Source organism: Papilio xuthus, unplaced genomic scaffold, assembly GCF_000836235.2.
Source record: "Papilio xuthus unplaced genomic scaffold, Pxut_1.1 DF825946.1, whole genome shotgun sequence".
Classification (NCBI taxonomy): Eukaryota; Metazoa; Arthropoda; class Insecta; order Lepidoptera; family Papilionidae; genus Papilio; species Papilio xuthus.
Genome location: NW_013532703.1, coordinates 10,312,855 through 10,333,609, shown reverse-complemented (window position 1 = coordinate 10,333,609; position 20,755 = coordinate 10,312,855). Strand labels below are relative to the sequence as shown.

General features: G+C 32.1%; 1 protein-coding gene across 1 annotated transcript; it reads right to left on the bottom strand.

Annotated features, from left to right (window-relative positions):
- Nucleotides 1-893: 893 nt before the first annotated feature.
- LOC106124279 (facilitated trehalose transporter Tret1) lies at nucleotides 894-14,941 on the bottom strand. Its single transcript, XM_013320771.1, has 4 exons — nucleotides 14,381-14,941; nucleotides 3,280-3,420; nucleotides 2,245-2,501; nucleotides 894-1,963 (listed from the first exon to the last, which is right to left on the bottom strand). The coding sequence occupies exons 1-4, from the start codon at nucleotides 14,424-14,426 to the stop codon at nucleotides 995-997; spliced, it is 1,413 nt and encodes a 470-aa protein (XP_013176225.1). The 5' UTR covers nucleotides 14,427-14,941; the 3' UTR covers nucleotides 894-994.
- Nucleotides 14,942-20,755: the final 5,814 nt, after the last annotated feature.

Below are 20,755 nucleotides of genomic sequence, written 5' to 3'. Positions count from 1 at the left end.
GGGAAATTTGCTAAAAGCGACTCCCATAGTATCTTAAAAGTATATTGAAAAGGTCATATAACCTATTTTTATTCTACACGCCTTTCAGGCATTTAAACTAATATTTTATAATCTAGAAATATTTTTTTACTTACATATCTATGTGATGTTTTAATATAAAATTATCTATAACTAAGTACAATTTTAATGCTGTTTCAGCTAAAGACAGGAGATTCAAGTTTAAAATGTTTAAATATAAATATCACGCAATATAAACACTTGCTTGAATACCTTTTTAAGTAGACTGTTAACTAATATATAACTGGTTATGATTAACTAGGGAATACAAAAATTATGATATTTGTTTTTGCACATTGTCGTAAAAATCTCCAAATTTACATAATATTAATTTTACATTAATTTTATGTTAATTTTCACCGTCCTTAGATTAGTTTAGTCGTAATACAAAATACACAATACAATTTAGTAATATTAAAAAATATATAATATAGAAATAATATGTAACGAATTATATGTTTTTAACAAATATGTAATAATTGTTTCTGAATGTATTAGAGCGATTTATATATTTTAGAAACGTTTTAATGCAAAAAATAGTATTTTGATTTGTCCTTATTACGTGTATTAAATTTATACGACAGACAATTGTAAAAAAGGCACGGAATGTTCCACCGCCGAGGACGGATAATAAATAGTAAGTACGTATATAAAATATATTATCAAAATGCATCATCATTTAAATTGTTACTATTTGGAAGTGATATATAAACACGGCTAAACACTCACATATATTCGTCCGGTGGTGGCACCAACTAGTTTCGAGCCCATCGGGGGCCCTTCATCAGGATGAGTGGTACTGGTATTATTTAGTCGGTGCCGCCACCGGACGAATATACGTGAGTGCTTAGCCGTGTTTATATATCAGTTTAGTATAATGTCTTACGAAAGTTTGAATAATTTAATAGCAAACTATTTGGAAGACTTTTCGAAAATGTCATACATTAATTTTAACCCTGCTCATATGATCATCTTGTTTCTCGTAAACAACTTTTTCATTTGAATACAATCTGTCTTGGATGGCAGCAAACGATTGTCCTTTTGTTTCTGGTAAAAGTATCAATATGAATATAACACCACCAACAGACAACAAACCGAAACACCAAAACGCCACGTAATTTCCTAAATTATCTGCAATCACTTGGTACAACTTGGTGACGGCAAATGTCATTAAAGCTACAAATATTTGTATCACACAAGTGGCTTTTGATTTGATATTCGTTGGAAATATTTCCGAAGTTATAGCGAACGGTACTGTAGCTAATCCTATAGTATAAGAAAATATAAAAATAGGTATCACAATGATAGGAATATAGCTTAGATTAACGACGTATTCACTGTTTTCGTGTTTCATAAAAAAGTAAGCTCCTATAATAATATTGGCTATACCGACACCGCACGATGACACTAACAGCAATGGCTTCCTTCCTAATCTATCGACTAGCTGTGAAGATATAGCTGAAGTTAACAACTGTACGGTTCCAAATAATATACAAGATTCTTTAGCTCCCAGTCCACCTTCCGCAGCTCCGAATATTTGCTGGGCATAAGCTATTATAGCTGTGCTCCCACAGAACTGTTGCGTGAAATATATACCTAATAATATAATAAGTCCTTTCTTATTACCACCCACTGTTACTAAATCCTTCCATCTGCTCTTCTCTTTCATATTTTCATTCACTAAATGTGACATACAATCTAGTTCTTCTCTCATGAAACCTCTTCCCCGGAGTTTCTTTAGAGATATTTCTGCTAAGTTGTGTTGCCCTGATTTCAAGTAATAATATGGAGATTCGGGCATTGCACTGAATGTTACTACGAAGAGAATCGGTATTGATATGTTGAAGCTGGCCAGGCCGAGCATCGACACGTACGGCCCGATGCAATATTGCGACAGGATTCCAAACTGAAATTGTAAATATGGAAATTTGTTAAATTACATCTTCGAATCGGAACAGTGTTACAGTGATTTAAAATTTTAGAAGAATTACAATCTAACAAGAAAGGTACTTTTAAATCAATCAATAAAAGGGAAAACTAAGAAATATATTTCAGTTCCAACAACAATTAGATTTTCCATTGTTTAAGGACAAAGAAGTTAATTGTGTTTTAATCAATGATTTTATGTTTGCCTTTTAGAATCTACATCAATAAGATTTAATGTTCAACTAATTTGGACAATTTTACCTTAGACATAACAGTGATAAGTGTGGCCATTGCGCCTCGGACTTCGTTTGATGCAATTTCACCTAAATACATAGGTGCGGCGGTGTAAGCTATGCCATATCCGAGGCCCGATATCAGCCTCGACACGTAGATTGTAGGTACATTGCTTGCTAACATGACCAGAATCCAGCCGACGATGTATGGTATTGCCGCCAAAAGTAACGTCTTTTTCGTACCTATTCTGTCTGCGAGGTACGATGCCGGTATAGGACTGACAGCTGGAATTGAAAAGAAATATAACTGAATTTCAATTTAAAAAAAAAATGTTTTGTCACATGAAGGTACTTTAAAATTGACCATTACGCGTGCCCATTGTTGTTTATTGCAAATTTAATATTCAAGGAATTTCCAACATGATCTACGATAATTTGCTTTTAAAGTAGTATAAGAATGATGCAATGTTTACTATTTGTGGCTAACAATTAATATTGAATAATGAATAGTTATTCAATATTAATTTAGCTAATTGCCTTAAAGAATTTCTTTAAATATTGATGTTTTTAATTATATATGAATATATCATCATTAAAATATATAGTATTATTGTAGTTAATGGAAATTTCTGCTCTTGAAATTTATGATTAAGGCATTGTGTATACCTGCATTAATCGATTATTCCTTTAAGAATAGATACAATGGAAACATTATGTGAACATAATGACCTTATATCACACACGAGGAAACACATTGTTCAAAATACTCGTTACAACAATACGCACTGCTTTTTGCTTTAGGAAATACGCTATCCACCATATTAATTAAAATTGCACCAATCACTTGTATTTGTGGTTTTAAGATAAAATAGACGATACTTTTCTATTCGTTTTTATTTTTAATATTTTATTGTATATTTAATTTAATACTATCAATTTTGCAGTGCCCATGTGACCATCTGACAGAACAATAGCAGAGATTTCAGGGTCTTTTAAAGTATTCTGATGGGATTGTGGGATTGAGAATTAAACACATAATTATTGATTTATATATTATATATACCTGAGCAAAGTATCATAAGCGAGGCGATCCACGAGCTCTGATCAGCTGTTGTCTGTATGGGCGAATCTTTGTCCATGAGGAGCGGCAGTGTCGGCGATGTCCAGCCAACGGTCGTACCCGCCGCCGCCGTGATCAGCGTCGCTGGAACATTTTTATGATACAATTAAAAATAAGATCTTTGGAAGTTTGACTACCGTTTGTGTTATAGCCCTAGAACACTTAAGATATGTGGTAGAACAACTGACAATTATCGATCTTCGATTTTTATCCTGCCAAATAAGATAAATCCGTGACATTTGCACGTGGAGCCGCGGATTTTTCATTATTTGTCATAGTAAGCGTGAAATTCCACTGGCTTGACATATTGAAACATATCGTTGTCTCTGTTTTTGTCAAAGATAATGTAAGGGATGACAACATATATCAATACGTTGTTTTAAATTGTAGCCAGTACCGGTTCCGAATAATTCGTGAGTAATTGATGGAAAATTGTTTTTACATCCATTCATTACTTATATTTATACTTAAATTACATGGAAATTTTCGCATACATTAAACAAGTAACCTTTAACAACTTTTTTAACAACGTATTTATCAACAGAACCAAAACTGGTTGATTCAAATTAGATTTAATTGCCTCATTAGGGAATATTAATCCTGTTCTATTTTAATCTGTAATTTATATCACCAAAGCGCCAATTATTACGTATTATAGTAAATTTTAACATAATCTTAATAATATTATAAATGCGAATGTTTGGATGGATGGATTTGTTTAAAGGTATCTCCATGGTTGCGGGGATCTCGCTGAAATTTGGCTAAGATTAGAACATAATCTGGAAGAACATAGGTTAAATTTTTTTTCATTCCGTACGGACGGAGTGACAAGTTATATTTTTATTAAAATTATATTTTTATTAACATCATTTAAGACTTTATTTCATCAAATTACTTTCTTTTTATTTTATTGACATTGAGGTAGGTAAATAAACATTATGTGAGCTTGTTCCTCGCGATAAAGTGGAAATATGTTATCGTTGGAATAATTGTAACTTCAGTCTAAACAAACTATATGTGTAATACAAGGAAATCAAACGTTTTGATTACAATAATATACGAGATATCATAGTAGTTAATTAAAACAGATCATCATAGGGGAAGCTCTAGTAAACAATAAAGATAAACACTGAATTAGAACTGCGTCAAACGTTCATTTGAAGCATACAATTGAGAGATAATTTTATACTGTTGACAATGTTCATATAGGAAATTCTCGTGTTACATTATTTGTACTATACTCCTCCGAATTGGCTTGACCGATTCTCATATAATTTTATATGTATATTCAGTAGGTCCGAGAATCGGCTACTATCTATTTTTTGGCACAGATGTAGAACATAGTTAAGAACATATAGGCTACTAATTAAGTTTTTTAACACCACGCAAGTCGCGGGCAACAGATATTGTGAACTCGGCATGCATTGCAACGACCAATGCCACATAAAATAAAAAATCTCTGATTCCTGACATTCAAAGCATAGCCAAATCATAGTTAAGCAAACAAAATTTTTTTTTTTATATTTCTAAGAAAAATTCGTCAAAATCTATTCAGTGGATCACTAAAATACAAAAATAAATTTATTTCGATTTGTATAGTAAAAAAATCACAGTGAAGGCATTAAGGTTATCGGTGCGGCATTTAAATTACAAGATTAACTTTTAAATTAAATTATACTAAAATGTGTTATTTACTTTAGTGTTAGTATTACTTGTAAAACATTGTCTTGAATGCTGATGTATAGAATGTAGATAAGTATTTTTTTGGAAATAAAAAATGATATCAATTTTATTATCACGAGACCACTAACGAGGACATTGGTAATGTTTGTGTAAACTCATGTCCGTTTGTAAACGAACTATTCAACTACTTGTAATATGATTTCCTAATAAATATATTAATTATTGACTGTAATTCATTGTGTATGTAAACTTATCATGTAGATATGACATTCTACATTCATTTATAAATCTCTACAGATAATATAATTGGTGTGTCTGTATGCGATATCGAAAAAAAACATAATACATTTCGCGTACGCTTTACATGTAACTATTATAAAAATGATTTTTAAAATTTTATCGGTCTGACTGTCTGTCTAGTCCGCAAGCCACGTTTGTTCCGGGTAACCAGAAATAGTCTGACTGATTTTGACGAGACTTTCACTGGAAGATAGCTGATGTGTGCAGGCATGTCGAAGGCTACTTTTTTTATGAATTTCACGCTAACGAAGTCGAGGACGACCGTTAACTCTGAAACTGCTGGGCCGATTTTGACTAGACTTTCACTGGGAGGTAGCCGATGTTTACGGACATAATAAAGGCTATTTTTGTTATTTTGCGCTGCCAAAGTCGCGGGCGATCGCTAGCTACCAATACAATTGTATTTGTATTCGTAATCATATTTCTAAAATCTTATATGTGTATGAAATTCTATTATTACAGTTACATTAAATATTTGCAGACGGTCGTTGTTGCACCTGTAAGGTTTCGAAGTAATTAAGAGCAAAAATGTCACACTTATTCAATTTATTTTTCATTTTATACACACTAGCAACGTTTGCGGCAAAATAAAAAAACTTAGTAGCTTATCTTTCCTTCCAGTCTATGGTTCTACATCAATGCCAAATTTCAGCGAGATCTGTTGAGCCCTTCTGGATATACCTTCTAATATACAATCTTTTTCATTTACAATATTAGTATCAGAAACAAGTAAATGCCTATTAGGTACAAGTTTTATGTGCCTCCATGTTTATATATGGCCGGAAACCTTTACGAGAAAAGGTTGATGAAATTGATTAAATTTTCATATATTGACATTATTGAAACCTCAAATTAAAACCGAAAGCAGAAAGGGTCGTGGAATTTATACGAATTAATAATGTCAAGTATGCAAAATTGATTTAATAAAAAAATCCTGTAAATATTTTATTAAACCAAAAAAAAAAACATATTTGACAATCTTAATATTGTGCCCTTTTTCGTATTCTTACTTCTTACTATTATATTATAATATTATTAATGCGACTGTTTGGATGGATGGATGTATGATGATGGACGGCGGAACAGGTTTCGATGAAATTTACAAACACATAGGATATTAATTCCGTGCGGACGGAGTCGCGGGCGACAGCTGGTTACTTTTATAAATACAGATATAGGGTTAAAATGACAAAATATAATAAATGCAAAGTACTAAGTAGTAATAATTACGAGATAATTTAAAATTGACAATAATAAGGATAAAAGTTAATTATACCAAATTATCACTGTAGGTAATATAAGTTTTTTTTTCTTTTAATAAACTTCTAGACTTGAGTACACAATCACTTTATCAATAGGTCGAGGTCTTATAATCAGTTATTAATCGTGTCAAATATTTTGCCTGTCTGTAAAGAATGACTCAGTAGATTTTTTTGTTGTTGACCACGTGTCTGATGTGAATACCTCACACATCTGATTCTAGAACAAAAGTTAAAGCTAACAAATCATATTTAAAAACAGTAACGTCGCAACAGGCGTAACAGTAACTTCCAAATAACGGCTGACGAGAAAAAAAAAACTCTTACAAATAAAAAGGATTACAACGTAACAGGCAAGTGAATATCAAACGAAACTATAATTTTTTAATTAATTAGCAGGAATAGCCTAGAATGAGGGCCATCCGGTTTCTAACCCGGTTGGTAGGCTAAACAAGTTGACTTTTTATCAGTTTAGCCTGTTGCAAACAAGCTCATAAAAGGCCATCGACTTACTGGAAGGTTCTGAAGACCGGACAAACTATTGGCAAATGTATTGAATAAAAACAGAAAGAGGTAATATACATATAAGTTATCTAAGGCCCTTCGTACACAAGGCAACGTAAATCTTTGAAACCCGGCGAGTTTAGTCGCTACGCGATTTACGCAATACAATGTTCTAGAAGTTCCTACACATCGCGCGTCGCGAACATCGCATAAACACAGTTGCTCGCAACCTGTTTGTCTAGCGGATCTAGATAAAGTGCATTCTGCAACTGAGAATAACTTTCGATAAGTCACGTGATTGTCATGGGTTAGTTCTATACATTTTTGAAGTTCGCTATGGAATCGCTTCGAATCGAATGTGCTTTGTCTAGCCCCAAAGATTGCCGTGAGAAAAGTCGCAGCAATTTTCAAGATGGCGGAGCAAACCTATACAGTGCACATGTTATCACTATGCCTCTACTGATAGAATAGACGACTCGCTTCGACAATTCAACGTGTGTATGGAGTACGCGCAACGCGATTCTCCCGACGGAACTAATTCAATGACGGAACAATATTAGTTTCGACGATTTACGTTGCCTTGTGTTGTGGCCTAAGTCTGAAACAACTTAAATGTATATTTACGTGTGTGGTTTTGCTTCATATAATTTGTTTATATACATCTAGATACATTACGTGTTTAGTAACGTCTAACAGGATCAATTGAAATATGGAGATCGCTATATGCTAAATCAAATAGAAATTGCGTGAAACTTTGTGAGTAAGGCTATCCTTATAGTTTCACGCAATTCAACGTTCATCTATATGAACGTTATAGATAATATATTTTAATATCAAATATTTTGTTTAGCAGATGCGATACTGCAGGAAATATTCAATATTATAAATAGATTCGTATTTATCCCGCGTCATTGACCACAGACTGTCACAAGATATTGTCGCGAATGAATCTGTGGTTCACCTTGATTTATCTCTGATTATTTTACATATTTGATAAATTGATTAATTTTTTTTGGTTATTTTACGCTACATATTACGTGACAGACTCATTTGATATGGCATGGAAATGTCTGTGTATGTCTAAATAATTTAAAATGCTATTAGTGTAGATTCTTATTATTATAACTTCATCTAAAATCAATAATATATATATTAAATTTCATTTAATAACACAAGATTATTCTTTAATGGTGCAACATCTTCATATTATTTTATTTATTTAGAACAAGTTTGCAAAGAAACGCCTTCAACTCAATCGATTACGAAAGTCATTTATTCATTACTAGCTGTCGCCCGCGACTCCGTCCCCGTGGATATATAAAAAACTTAATTAGTGTAGCCCACCCATCCATACATCCACATCACATCAATATAAACATTCGCATTTATAATATTAGTAATTTTAATTAAAAGCAACTCTTCAAGTCATAAAATTGAAAAAAAAATGAATAAATAGTAAGTATACTATGTCCGTCTCCTGGCTCTAAGCTACCTCATCACCAATTTTTAACCATATCTGTAAAGCCGTTCTTGAGTTATAAATAGTGTAACTAACACGACTTTCTTTTATATATATAGAATTATAAAATTAACCCAAGTCTCGTTTTAATTTTTTGGTTTATCAAACGCTTAGCCGCCGTCAAAAGTTTTTTTTTAATTCTGTCCGTCTTATACATATATATCGAAACTGAATAATACTTTAGGGATTAAAGAAAAAGTTTGATGTAAAGATACTAGATTGAGCTCATTTGAAAAACGTAGATAACATTATTTATATGTTAAAGTAACTGGAGAAATCTTTATGACCGAGTTACAATGAAACAGACTTTAAAAGTTTTTATAGTTTTGTTTACAAATACGAGAACGATAATGTAGTTAGAAAATTGAATCGATTTTGCAGTTTCACTTTGTGTACAATTTTGTTTCATTATATTTGTAATTGAAATATGTTCACGATTAAGTGGGTTTTCAGTGTCGAAACATTCTAAGTGTCATCCCTTTCATTCTCTTTGAAAAGGAAGAGATAACAATATGTTTTAAAACAAATGTTCGTAATAACTCATGTTCATTTCGATTGCAATGTTGTCTTTAAAATACAAAGTTTTTTATACTTTTCTTAAATGTGCACATTTTAAATGATCCTCTTTGCATTTGTCTAAAACAAAGCTATTAAGTTTGGAAGAAGTAAATGTTTCAAATACATTAAATTTCAATACATATATAGTCTAACCAAGAACTTAAGAATCCTGGCATGAGGGCGCTTCAATCGTCTTTATTACATCACCTTTTAAATGGCGCAAATATATTAAGTCCATATTTTTCCGCGACATAACGAGGGTTTTTCTCATTTCTGGTTAGAGTAACAATCTTTATCAAACATCGTATATTTTAAATCATATTTAAGTTAACTAGTCTCGAATGTGACCAGAAGATTCAGAAATATAGGACATAAGAAAAGAATTAAAAATTCTAAGTCATGGAATAATCTAAACTAGGATCTAGTGTTCCGTCAAATACTTCGCTTCTCATAAGTGTTCTGTAGTCAAAAAAGTTTGAGAACCACTGATCTAGTGTAAAATTTATAAATCATACTTTACTAATATTATAAATGCGAATGTTTGGATGTATAAATGGATGTTTATTATTATCATGAATGGACGTTTATTATCTCGAAGAAATTTGGCGTAGATGTAGAACATAGCCTTGAGAAGAAAACATAGGCTACTAAGATTTTTTTAATTCCGCACGGACAGAGTCGCGACCGACAGCTAGTTGAGTTATAAATTATCCTTCTTATATATAAAATTCTGGTGTCACAATTTTCGTTCCCATACTCCTACGTAACAGCTTGACCGAATCTCATGAAATTTTGTGAGCATATTGAGTAGGTCTGAGAATCGGCCAACATCTATTTTTAATCCCGCGCGGACAGAATCGCAGGCGACAGCTAGTATTATTATAAAGACTAAGCGTATTATCCAAGTGTATGTAATCAATCAATTAGATAATATATATTTACATAATTATAGGTATTTTTATAATGATTGGTGTTAATAAATGATTGCATAATGTCAGTTCAATTATAACAAACGTCTCGTGAAACACTTTATTGATACATATTTTTCTCGTGTTGGATTAAATCATTAAATACTAATACGTCTACAACAGGTTTAGCTTTAAAAATAAACTCATGTTAATTACAATTAACAAAAAGAATATTGCTTTGCAGTCCGAGTAAAGTGCCATTATTTTTTTTAATTTTATGGACTCATAAAAGCAAATATTAATGTTGTCTCAAAATTTATCTTAAAAGGATAGTTGTAAAAAAAGTATTGATAAAATTTGTATTTAGTATTTAAAAATGTTTAATATTTTTTTTACAGAATAAGACTGCATTCACTTTGAGGTAATTTACAGTCACGTTTTTTGTTATCAAGCTTAATTTTTATTTTAAAGTTTTTGTTTAATAAAATAAAATAGTATTATTAACGATCTTTGTTTTCACGTATTCGTAGCATGGTGAATATTAATTTCATATTACTATTATTAATATTATATTATACATGCGAATATTTGAATGTATGGATGGATGGTTGGGTGGACCTTTGTTAGAAGGTATCTCAAGAACGGCTGCATGAATGGAGTTCATCATCAGCTCACTATACGTAACCACTCGCTCGGGCTCGGAGCCTACCCTTTTTTTTTCAGAGTGGAATGCTTTATGCATACTCCGCGCCCCGGGGGAGACGCGGTAGTTATGTGGGATTCTCCTCCATAGCGGAGGCATACCCACTAAACCCCTCTGTTCCTCCAACGCATCGGGACGGGACCACGGGCACGCTTTCGCTCTCGTCCGCGGCCCCGTCTGCGCCAGCTGCCCGAGGCAGCTCCCTCTCGGGGGGGAGGCAACCCTCAGTCGCCGGTGATGGACTAGGCTCGGAGCCTACCCTACTACATAGTCAACCACGCTGGCCAAGTTAGTAAGTTAAGGCCTAGTTAATAAATAAATAAAAATATAAGATGAAAGATCTTTTTAAATCCATTTTAAGTTGAAACAGAACAAAGTACCAGACATTCGTATCTTTATAATATTAGCAAAAGCTATATTTGGTTAGCGTATATAAAATCATTCCATTTTAGTAATGTTTAGTTTCATTGTGTTTAGTGTTTCTATTTTGTGATATATCATTGACCTACTTGTTAAAAAAATTGAATTAATTTAGTAACCGTGAGTTTCTGAGACCAAAAAATTATACAACTTATTGTTATCTCGGTTTTGTCAAAGAAAATGACATCAGTTTTATACAGAGATTTTAATCTCTGAAAACTGATGTCTGGTCATTTAAAACTATGAAACACAATCGAAATGTATTTCCTTAGGCTTCCATTGACAAACAGCTTTACAAAACCTTATTATCCCTGCTTTTCTCTAAGAAAAAGAAAGAGACGACACTATGTTATTGTAGGTGCTTTGGGTTGGGTATTTCATCAAAGTTACATAGTAAAATAAACTGTGACTTTATCACGCTTGTGTTGAGGACAAAACAAAAGAAAGCGATAGATTTCCTCTCATTTTGTGAACTTTATTATTTTTCCAATGACAAATGGTTCCTTTTGTTATAAAGACAAAGACGCAACTGTTTAAATACTTCGTTATCAGACAAGGTAGGAAATAATTGTATTATCGTATCAGTATTAATTACCTTTAGCGATTATCGACAAATGTCATGCTTTACCTCAACAAGGTAAGCTATAACTTCAGACGATTCAGGTCAAGGACGAAAAACCAATAATTTTGCACGTAATTATTCGCCTTTTGACATTTACAGCCCCTTAATATGGCTATTCATAATTTTGGACACACTTTTATTGTATAAAACCTTACTTCATTCGATAAAATCATGTTTTCACTTGGTTATTTTATTAAAATAATTTTTATATATTTCGAATTACACGGAAAAGTTAATACGATTCTAATTTTTGTTGGTTGTGAGGCGTAATAATTTACGCAAATTCGTATTGAACACTTGATAAAGCGTATTTCTATCTCTTTAAAATATAAATATATTAGACTAGCTTTCGCCCGAGACTCCGTCCGCACGGAGTGAAAAAAAAAAGCTTAATTAGTAACCTATGTATTCCTCCAGCCTATCTACATCTGTGCAGAATTTCATCAAGATGTGTCGAGCTGTTCCGATGATATCTTCAAACAAACATCCATCCATCTGAATATTCTCATTTATATTAGTAAGATTATGTGTTCGCCAGTTATATATATATGCAATGGACGTATATTTATTATCATTTAAGTAGAAAAAGATGTGTTTATTGCCAAAAGGAAATAATTCTATAATATGTAACTATGAAGAATTTTTCATTCAACTCACACAAAATGATTCTTATCCTTATTCATAAAGTTCCGTGAAAATAATACTAGTTACTTAAATGGAAATTAGTACTTGAATAATCGTTTATTTGTGTCAATGGTTTGATATGAAAATGTTGAAATATTAATTTCGAAACGAGTAAAACTAGTAATGCGTACTTCACTATCATAGTACGTTATAGATTGTGCATCATAGATAACCTAAATAAACCTTATATGATACTACTGTTTGCTTATTACCACCGGTTAGTTTTACTCCGATAATACAGCTTTTATGATATACTAGCTGTTGCACGCGACTCCGTCCGGAATTAGAAAAAAAAACTTTAGTGAGTAGACTACATCTGTGCCAAATTTCATCAAAATCCGTTGAGCCTTTCCCGAGATACCTTCTAACAAACATCCATCCATCCATCTAAGCATTAATAATACTAGTATGATTTTTTAAATGAATTAGTTTGAAAAACCTTCTCCCTTTCTTACATTTGGCGTGAACAATTCGGTACTTAATTAGATATTGTTTATTATTTTAATTTGTAAAACATTCTGTCCGTAGCTACTCTGTATTAGTTGCAAACGCATGTGTGGCACACTTAATTAAGAGAAATCGGTCAAGAGCGCGAACTTGGTGCGAGATTATAATGCTGTAAAGGTAAGATTAGACAGGTACATATATGTCCCAAGTTGTTTATTTACTTAGTACAATTATAAATGCAAATGAATTCATCAGTTGGAAATGTCGAGAGTGTTTTTTCTGTGATTATCAGTATTATTATTGCGAATGTTAAGTGTTCCTAAAAACAGGTTTAAATAGATATATTCTTACTAGCTATACCGCGACTTGTTCCGCGCAAAATAATGTCTTTTCTCAGTATTATTAATTATGTAGGCTTATTACTTTATTTTTAACTTACTAATAATAAAAAAGCGGATGTTTGTTAAAAGGTATCTCCAGAACGATATCATAGATCTCGCTGAAATTTCGCATAGATGTAGAACATAGTCCGAAAACCACACAGGCTACTAATTAAGTTTGTTTATTAATCCCGCGCAGACGGAGTCGCGGGCAATATTTAGTATACTTATGAAATGCCAGCTTTAAAAGAGCCCTATGGCTTCGAGGAGCATACTGTGAGAAACATTGATGTACAACATCATTTCAGGATGTGTCAGATACTACTTTTATTTTACTCATTACAACTAGGCTACTCTTTCCTATTTTCATGTTAGAATTGGTATGTATCAGAATATAGCGTGTATATAAAATAAGTTAGTAGTATGCTTGTGAAACTGGTCATCGATACATTAAGACCACAACGAAAAAGAAATAAAACAATAAACCAAAACAGCCGACACAAAAAAACGAATCATAATGTCGTTTATTCTGTCAATAATTAATGTATGTAGTGTCTTGTCTGTGGTTTAAAAAGGTATGATTTTTTACAGCTAAGTAGTCGTGTCATTAAAGTAACTATGCCATTGAACTTTGCGAGTTGCGAGCATTTGTTGTACTAAGAATATTAATTTAATGCTATTCAATAGTACAATAACCAACACAGTAAAGTGAAAATCAAATTTACTGAATAATTTGTAAATCGCAACATCATCGTGACCATAAATTTAAAAGTAAATTTAGCGTACAAGTTATTTCAAATATGTATATCATGAATATGCATGTAACAAACGAGTATGACTCTAAAGTCAAAATGTTATACATAACTTCCCTTGTTTAACAAAAAGTGATACGTAAATAATAACTGTGTACAAACAAATGTAAACAAGACCAAACAATATTTTGTCGTTTTGGTTACTAACTGGCCGAGACAGAATGACAGTGTTGCCAGCAGAGATAACACAACTTTAAAACAACAATAAAAAATATTAATATATTAAAATAGAGGTAAACACTAACCACTGAGTGCAGCGACATATTCCCTCCACTTGCTCTGGATAGTCATTGTTTCTTTTCACTGAATATATTGAAAAAAACATTTATGATTTTAACACGGAAATATTGTCCATGTGGGCGCGCGTGTTTCTTGGTGTGCGGTAGCTGTGCGGCGATCCAATAACGTATTTACTTTCGGTCTAATATTAGACAGGCACGTGGTGCACGCGTTTCGTCTGACTCGTGAATGCTTTGCTGATTGTGTTTATGAACGTCGGAGTCCCGTTGTGTTGACGGTTTCGAGTGACAGACGCCGGGTGTCGTCGGCCCGAGAGCGACCGTCGTTACCGCCGTCCGTTGCGCGCCGCCGCTGGCACGCTTATGCTGTCGCTTTAGATAAAGCCACGCTTTGTTATTTGCATTATCATACATTGAGCTGCGTTCGACCGCAATGATAACGTCATTTTCTACAACGGTTGGTTCCACTGAAAACCTCGAGGTAGACACAGGGCAAGTGCCAACTCAACTATCGTAACACAGCAACACATAGCTTACAGGAAACTCGAGAATCACAAATACTTTTTCGCGTAATGCATATTTTAAGCATGTAAGGAAAATAAAAATAGTTTCTTGGAACCGCAAATATATCTACGTTACACAATTAAACAGCTAAAATTATTAAATTAAATTAGTTACAAAAATTAGGTAAACAAGCATGCACTTCTGACATTTTTAGACAAGTAACGTCAGAATTTCTTCTGAAGAAAATTAACATTAGATACACGTTCAGAAAAGTAAGGCGTATTAAGAAAAAAACTTAGCACATTACTGTTACTTATTACCATTGTAAATGAATATTGGAAAATGATATTCGATTTTTAAGATTTTTTTTATACAGAATTAAAAAACCATATTGGGACATAGCAAGTGGCATTTGGACCCAGTATGTTATCAGATCATTGATTAAACGTCAATACGTTAATCTTTTAATGAGTTTCGGTCAGTAATTATTTAACACGAATTTAGCGCGAATATTTAACTCTAAAAAATTACATTGAATAGTGGTCAACAACTAGTTTATTCATAAAATAGAAAACTATGACAGTAATAACATTTAAGATAAGATTCAATCTTATAATAAGATAGGTAATTTTTTAAATTATTGTGCAACATCACTGTCCTATAAAATTCGGGCACGATCACCTGTTTATTTATAAATTTGTGAAGCGGTTTGAATATAATGATGTCATAATAAAATTAAAGGCTATCAGTAAAAACTGCAAATAATAGTAAGAATTATTTCTGTTATTTTCTTTTTACCTAAAGAAATAAACAAACAAGTTCCTACCAACAAGTTTCTATGTGCTGGGTACTGCAATTTCTCACTTACTAATATTATAAATGCGAATGTTGGCATGGATGGATAGATAGATGTTTGTTAGAAAGTATCTCCTGAACGGCTGCATGGATCTCGCTGAAATTTGGCATAGATATAGAACTAAATGTAACCAATTAAGTGTTTTTATTCCGGCAAGGCGAGGTCGCGGGCGATAGCTAGTAAAAAAATATTTGTTAAAAAAATTATTCACAGCTTGATGGTATAGCAAAATACGTCTAGTAAACTTAATAACGGACATCCCGGCGTTCTATTGAGTGTTCTTATTATGAACAATGACGTAATCTGATACGAACGTACGTTAATTGCTTATCCAGGCCGAAATGATTCAACTCGTTATAATCTTGATGAATTTCATAGACGTTTTGTTACCATGTTATAAAGTTAGTAAACATAAATTACATTAACATTTATTACAAGGTAGTCCTTGGGACAAACAGTTATTCTATTATAATTTCAGATTAATATTATAAATGCGAAAGTTTAGATGGATGAAAGGATGGATATTTGTTTGAAGGTATCTCCGGAACACCTCATCAGATGTAATTAGGCACACACGTAGAACATATTTTGGAAGAACACATAGGCTACTTAATAGGTTATTTTTATTTCCGCGCGGTCGGAGTCGTGGGCGACAGCTAGTGTATATATAAAACTTTAGCCATATTAATTTTTCCTGACAAACAATATATATATTATTTTTAAGACGGATTAAATAGTAATAGAAGCTATAATGATAGAGTTTGTAAAAAATTTGCGTATCACATGGATATATCAGACAGTTGAATTTTGATAAGATATAAATGTAGATGTACATAGAATATATTTTTATATATAATCTATATATATAATCTATGATTCTGTGGGATTAAATAAAATTAACACATAATACGTAATATTCTCAGTCGGACAAATAGGAATTCTGTCGTAATGAAATTGCGTTTAGTTATAAGTTTTCCATTACTATGTTTGGATGTTTATTTTGTGATCAAATTTCAATATTGAATTGTTAGTTACAAAACCCAAAGATATACTAATAATGATATTTCGTTTGTTCGTTATTTGGTTTTACAGTTAAACAGTAAAAGATTATAAATCTTGTATAGATTAGATTAAGTTTTCTTAACAAAGTATTCATCTATACTAATATTATAAAGCAGAAGAGTTTGTTTGTTTTAACACACTAATCTCAGGAACTACTGGTCCGATTTGAAAAATTCTTATTTTGTTGGATAGTCCTTTTATAGAGGAAGGCTACGTACGCTATATAACATTACGCTTCAACCGATAGTTTTTTTAATTAGTTTAGTTTTGTTAATTCCATGCGAACGGAGTCGCGGGCGACAGCTAGTTACCAATACAGTTTTTCTAAAGTTTTTCCGGTGAAAGATTGTAAAATATAAACGAAAGATTTGTAATCTTTACATAATTATCGATGCGCAAAATAAATATGTAAAAACTTGTAAAATGACTTGTCAGTTTGTAAAAACTCGAGTTTTCGAGGATGTGATTTTTCATTGAATCGTAAAATTACGTGGATAAGATAATCGTTTAACAATGTACAGTTTCATAACATAGCAACAGCAAATCTGGAAGTGATATGCTACAAATTTTGAAGGACGTTGTATCCATGTCACCGTTCGACTGTGAACTTCGTCAATTTAAAATGTAACAAGTCATATTATACTTCCTTATAATGTAAACTGGAATGATATTTCAAATTTTCAATATGTTCGGAACATAATGTGCTCATAGTTTTTTCAATTATAAACTGAAAGTTTCATAAATACTGCAAAACATTTTGAAAATTGTCATAAAGTTGTTCATTTTTTTGAATTCCAACATTGTTCTAAATATGCGAGTTTTTATGATACGGGCGCTATATCAACTAGATTAGTCAGGTCAGATTTACTAGTCATGTCACGTGTCGTCTTCTTTAGTCATGCTTAATTTTAATATTCAGTTTTAGAAAGATTGAGTGACGAGGATATTTTCAGTTACTTTTGATACTAATAAAAAAGACAAGACTAAATGAAACTGACAAGAAAACATAATCAACATTTTTTCAGGTTATTGTTAAACACGCATTTACACAAATATATCTAAAGTCAAAGCAAATTATAATATAAGTATATAAATCTTACATCTTATGTTATAAATACGAATATTTGGATGGATGGATGTTTGTTTGTAGGTATCTCCAGAAGGGCTAAACGGATCTCAATGAAATTTGGCACACATATAGAACATAGTCTGGAAGAACAATTAGGCTATTTTTTAAGTTTATTTTAACTCGACGAGGATGGAGTCACGGGCGACTGCTCGTTTAAAATAAATCGATTATGCCAAAAGAAACCTTTAATTATGGTACTTGTTTTTATTTGTGCAGTTTTGCTGTGTATAAGGTAAATGAAAAACTAAATAACAAATAACTTTGCTAATTAAAACCAATAACTTTTTAGGTAAAATGTTTGCCATGTTTCTATCCTTATTGCAGTTTTGTCACGCGAAGTCATTTCAAACAATAACACACTAGTTGGTAGATAAAAGAGTAAAGAACTTTAACATTAATGGATATTGTACGTGTTATATTCCTTAGAAAAGCAGATAGTTTAAAATTGTAAACAAAACAATAATTGGACAGGTGATCGATAATATATAGACGTTATTGAGACTAAATGTCTACTAGATTTTGTGCAAATGAACGTAATTTTCACATTACTTTGTAAATATAGCTTTTTCATATACATATACCATATTAATTTTATTTTTAACTAGCTATCTTCCGCTACATTGTCCGCGTGAAGTTAAAAAATCTTAATTACTAGCCTGTGTTTTTCCAGACCATGTTGTACATCTATGCCAAACTTCTGCGAGATCCGTTTAGCCGTTCTAGAGATACCTTCTAAAAACATCTATACGTTCATCCATCTAAGCAGTCGCATTTATAATATTAAGCAAGAAATAAGATTTAACCAATATGTATTATTAGGTACATAATACGATGACAATGCGAGATAACATTACAATACTAATTATAACTTCTAAAAAAGAAATATATGAAAATAATAACAAAAACAACATTGAAAAAAGAAATGTAATTGCATATTTAAATCAGTTTTGCATCTACATATTCGCTACTAAAATCGAATTGGTGTCGTCAAGAAACATACGACTCAATCTAAAGCCAATAGACCAAGTAAATGTGCACTTTCCTGCAATTCTATTACAACGGCTTGATAACCAACAATTTGGCAAAGGGACTCCGCACTCGAGTGTATTAACGGTTCTGCATTGAGAAAGCTGTCCAGTTTAATTTAAATATGAAATTCTACGCCCAAAATACCACACCATTTGTGTTAAACAAAGTATCCAAAGTAAATTTTTGTAATATTTTGAGCACAAAGGATTAGTTAAGCAAAATGTCTTACCGTGGGTTTCTAACACCAACATCTCTGCATAACATATCGTCACCCTTGTTATTGTGTACCACAAAATAGGGATACCAAAATGTTTTAAATGGGGATTTCGGTCTCAGAAACCTACGGTTAGTGCGAACCTGATAGTTAAACTTTACTTCAACTTCAAACAAAACTTCAAAACCTTCGTTAAGTATTAATGTAAAAGTAAAAGTATTTGTTTATTTTCTGCGATTATTACTAAAATAAAAAAATAGTCCCGAGTGAAATGGGACCATTCTCTTGTTAATCTTTTATATTATGTCCCCGTTTCTTTGTTTCTGATAATTATCTACGTTATTATTGTAGTGATTGTTTTGTTATTGATTTATAATTATAATATATTTTCTTTATCCATTTTAACTGATTAACTTGCCCTGTGATTTACGTTCTTATTTGCATTCTTATAAATAGTAAAATGCATAATTTATTTAACAATGATACACTTTGTCTGTTTCGTAAAAAAGACAATAATATAATCACGTAATATAAAACTTAAAAGTTTCTGAAATTTGCGATGGCTTATCGTCCGTGTTTAGCGAACTTCGACTCATCATCATCAGCTCAGTATACGTCCCCACCGCGGGGTTCGGAGCCTACTCTAAATCAAGACTGACTAGGCCATATTCAACCACGCTGTCCCAGTGCTGGTTGGTTCACTTCACACATATCTTTAAATTTCTTCTCAGATATGTGCATGTTGCATCACGATGTTTCCTTCACCGTAAGAACGACGGCTTACTTTACATATGTAAATCGGAAGGCAAAAAATACATTTGTACATGGCGGGATTCGATACCAAGACCTACAGATTGCAAGTCAGGTGCTTGACCCCTGAGCCACCGACGCTCACTTCGACGAAACTTCGACTCATGATAGATCGACTCCGACCGATCTCTCGATATCGATTGCTACAACTTATCCGTATATGACAATGCAGTTTTTTGTAATATAGTTTGTCCTTTAATAATGGATTATTTCTGCATCATGAAACTTGATATATTTTTCTTTATTCCTCCTTTATACATGGTCAATTCAAATGTAAATTAATTCAAGATATCTTTGTATTCAAATTGGGATGTCAATGTATGCCTTTGTAAATAAGTGACGCAAACAAAAGTATTGCTCATTTTTATTTATATGATTCCTTGTATCAATCACGCAGCTGTTGCATGTATATTAGACTTATTTACTTGGCAAGTAAATAGTTTTTACTTATTGTGATTACTCATTTTAGTTAATGTCGTGATAAAATAAGTGAATATTAACGCGCAGGTCAAAGCTATAGCCAGAGATTAAATCTACAGGCATTTACATATAATTTGGTTTTTGTAAACCAACTTGTGCTTTTTATTAACTAATTGGCGATTAGTAGGTTTATAAGTGATCCAATTTTTTTTTTAATATTTTTTTAACAAATAAAAATTTATCTTCTGACATTGTTTTAACAATTGTGCATCTCTTAGCATATTTGGTTAAAATTATACATAAACTAGCTGTCGCCCGCGACACCGTCCGCGCGGCATTAAAAATAGATGTTGGCCG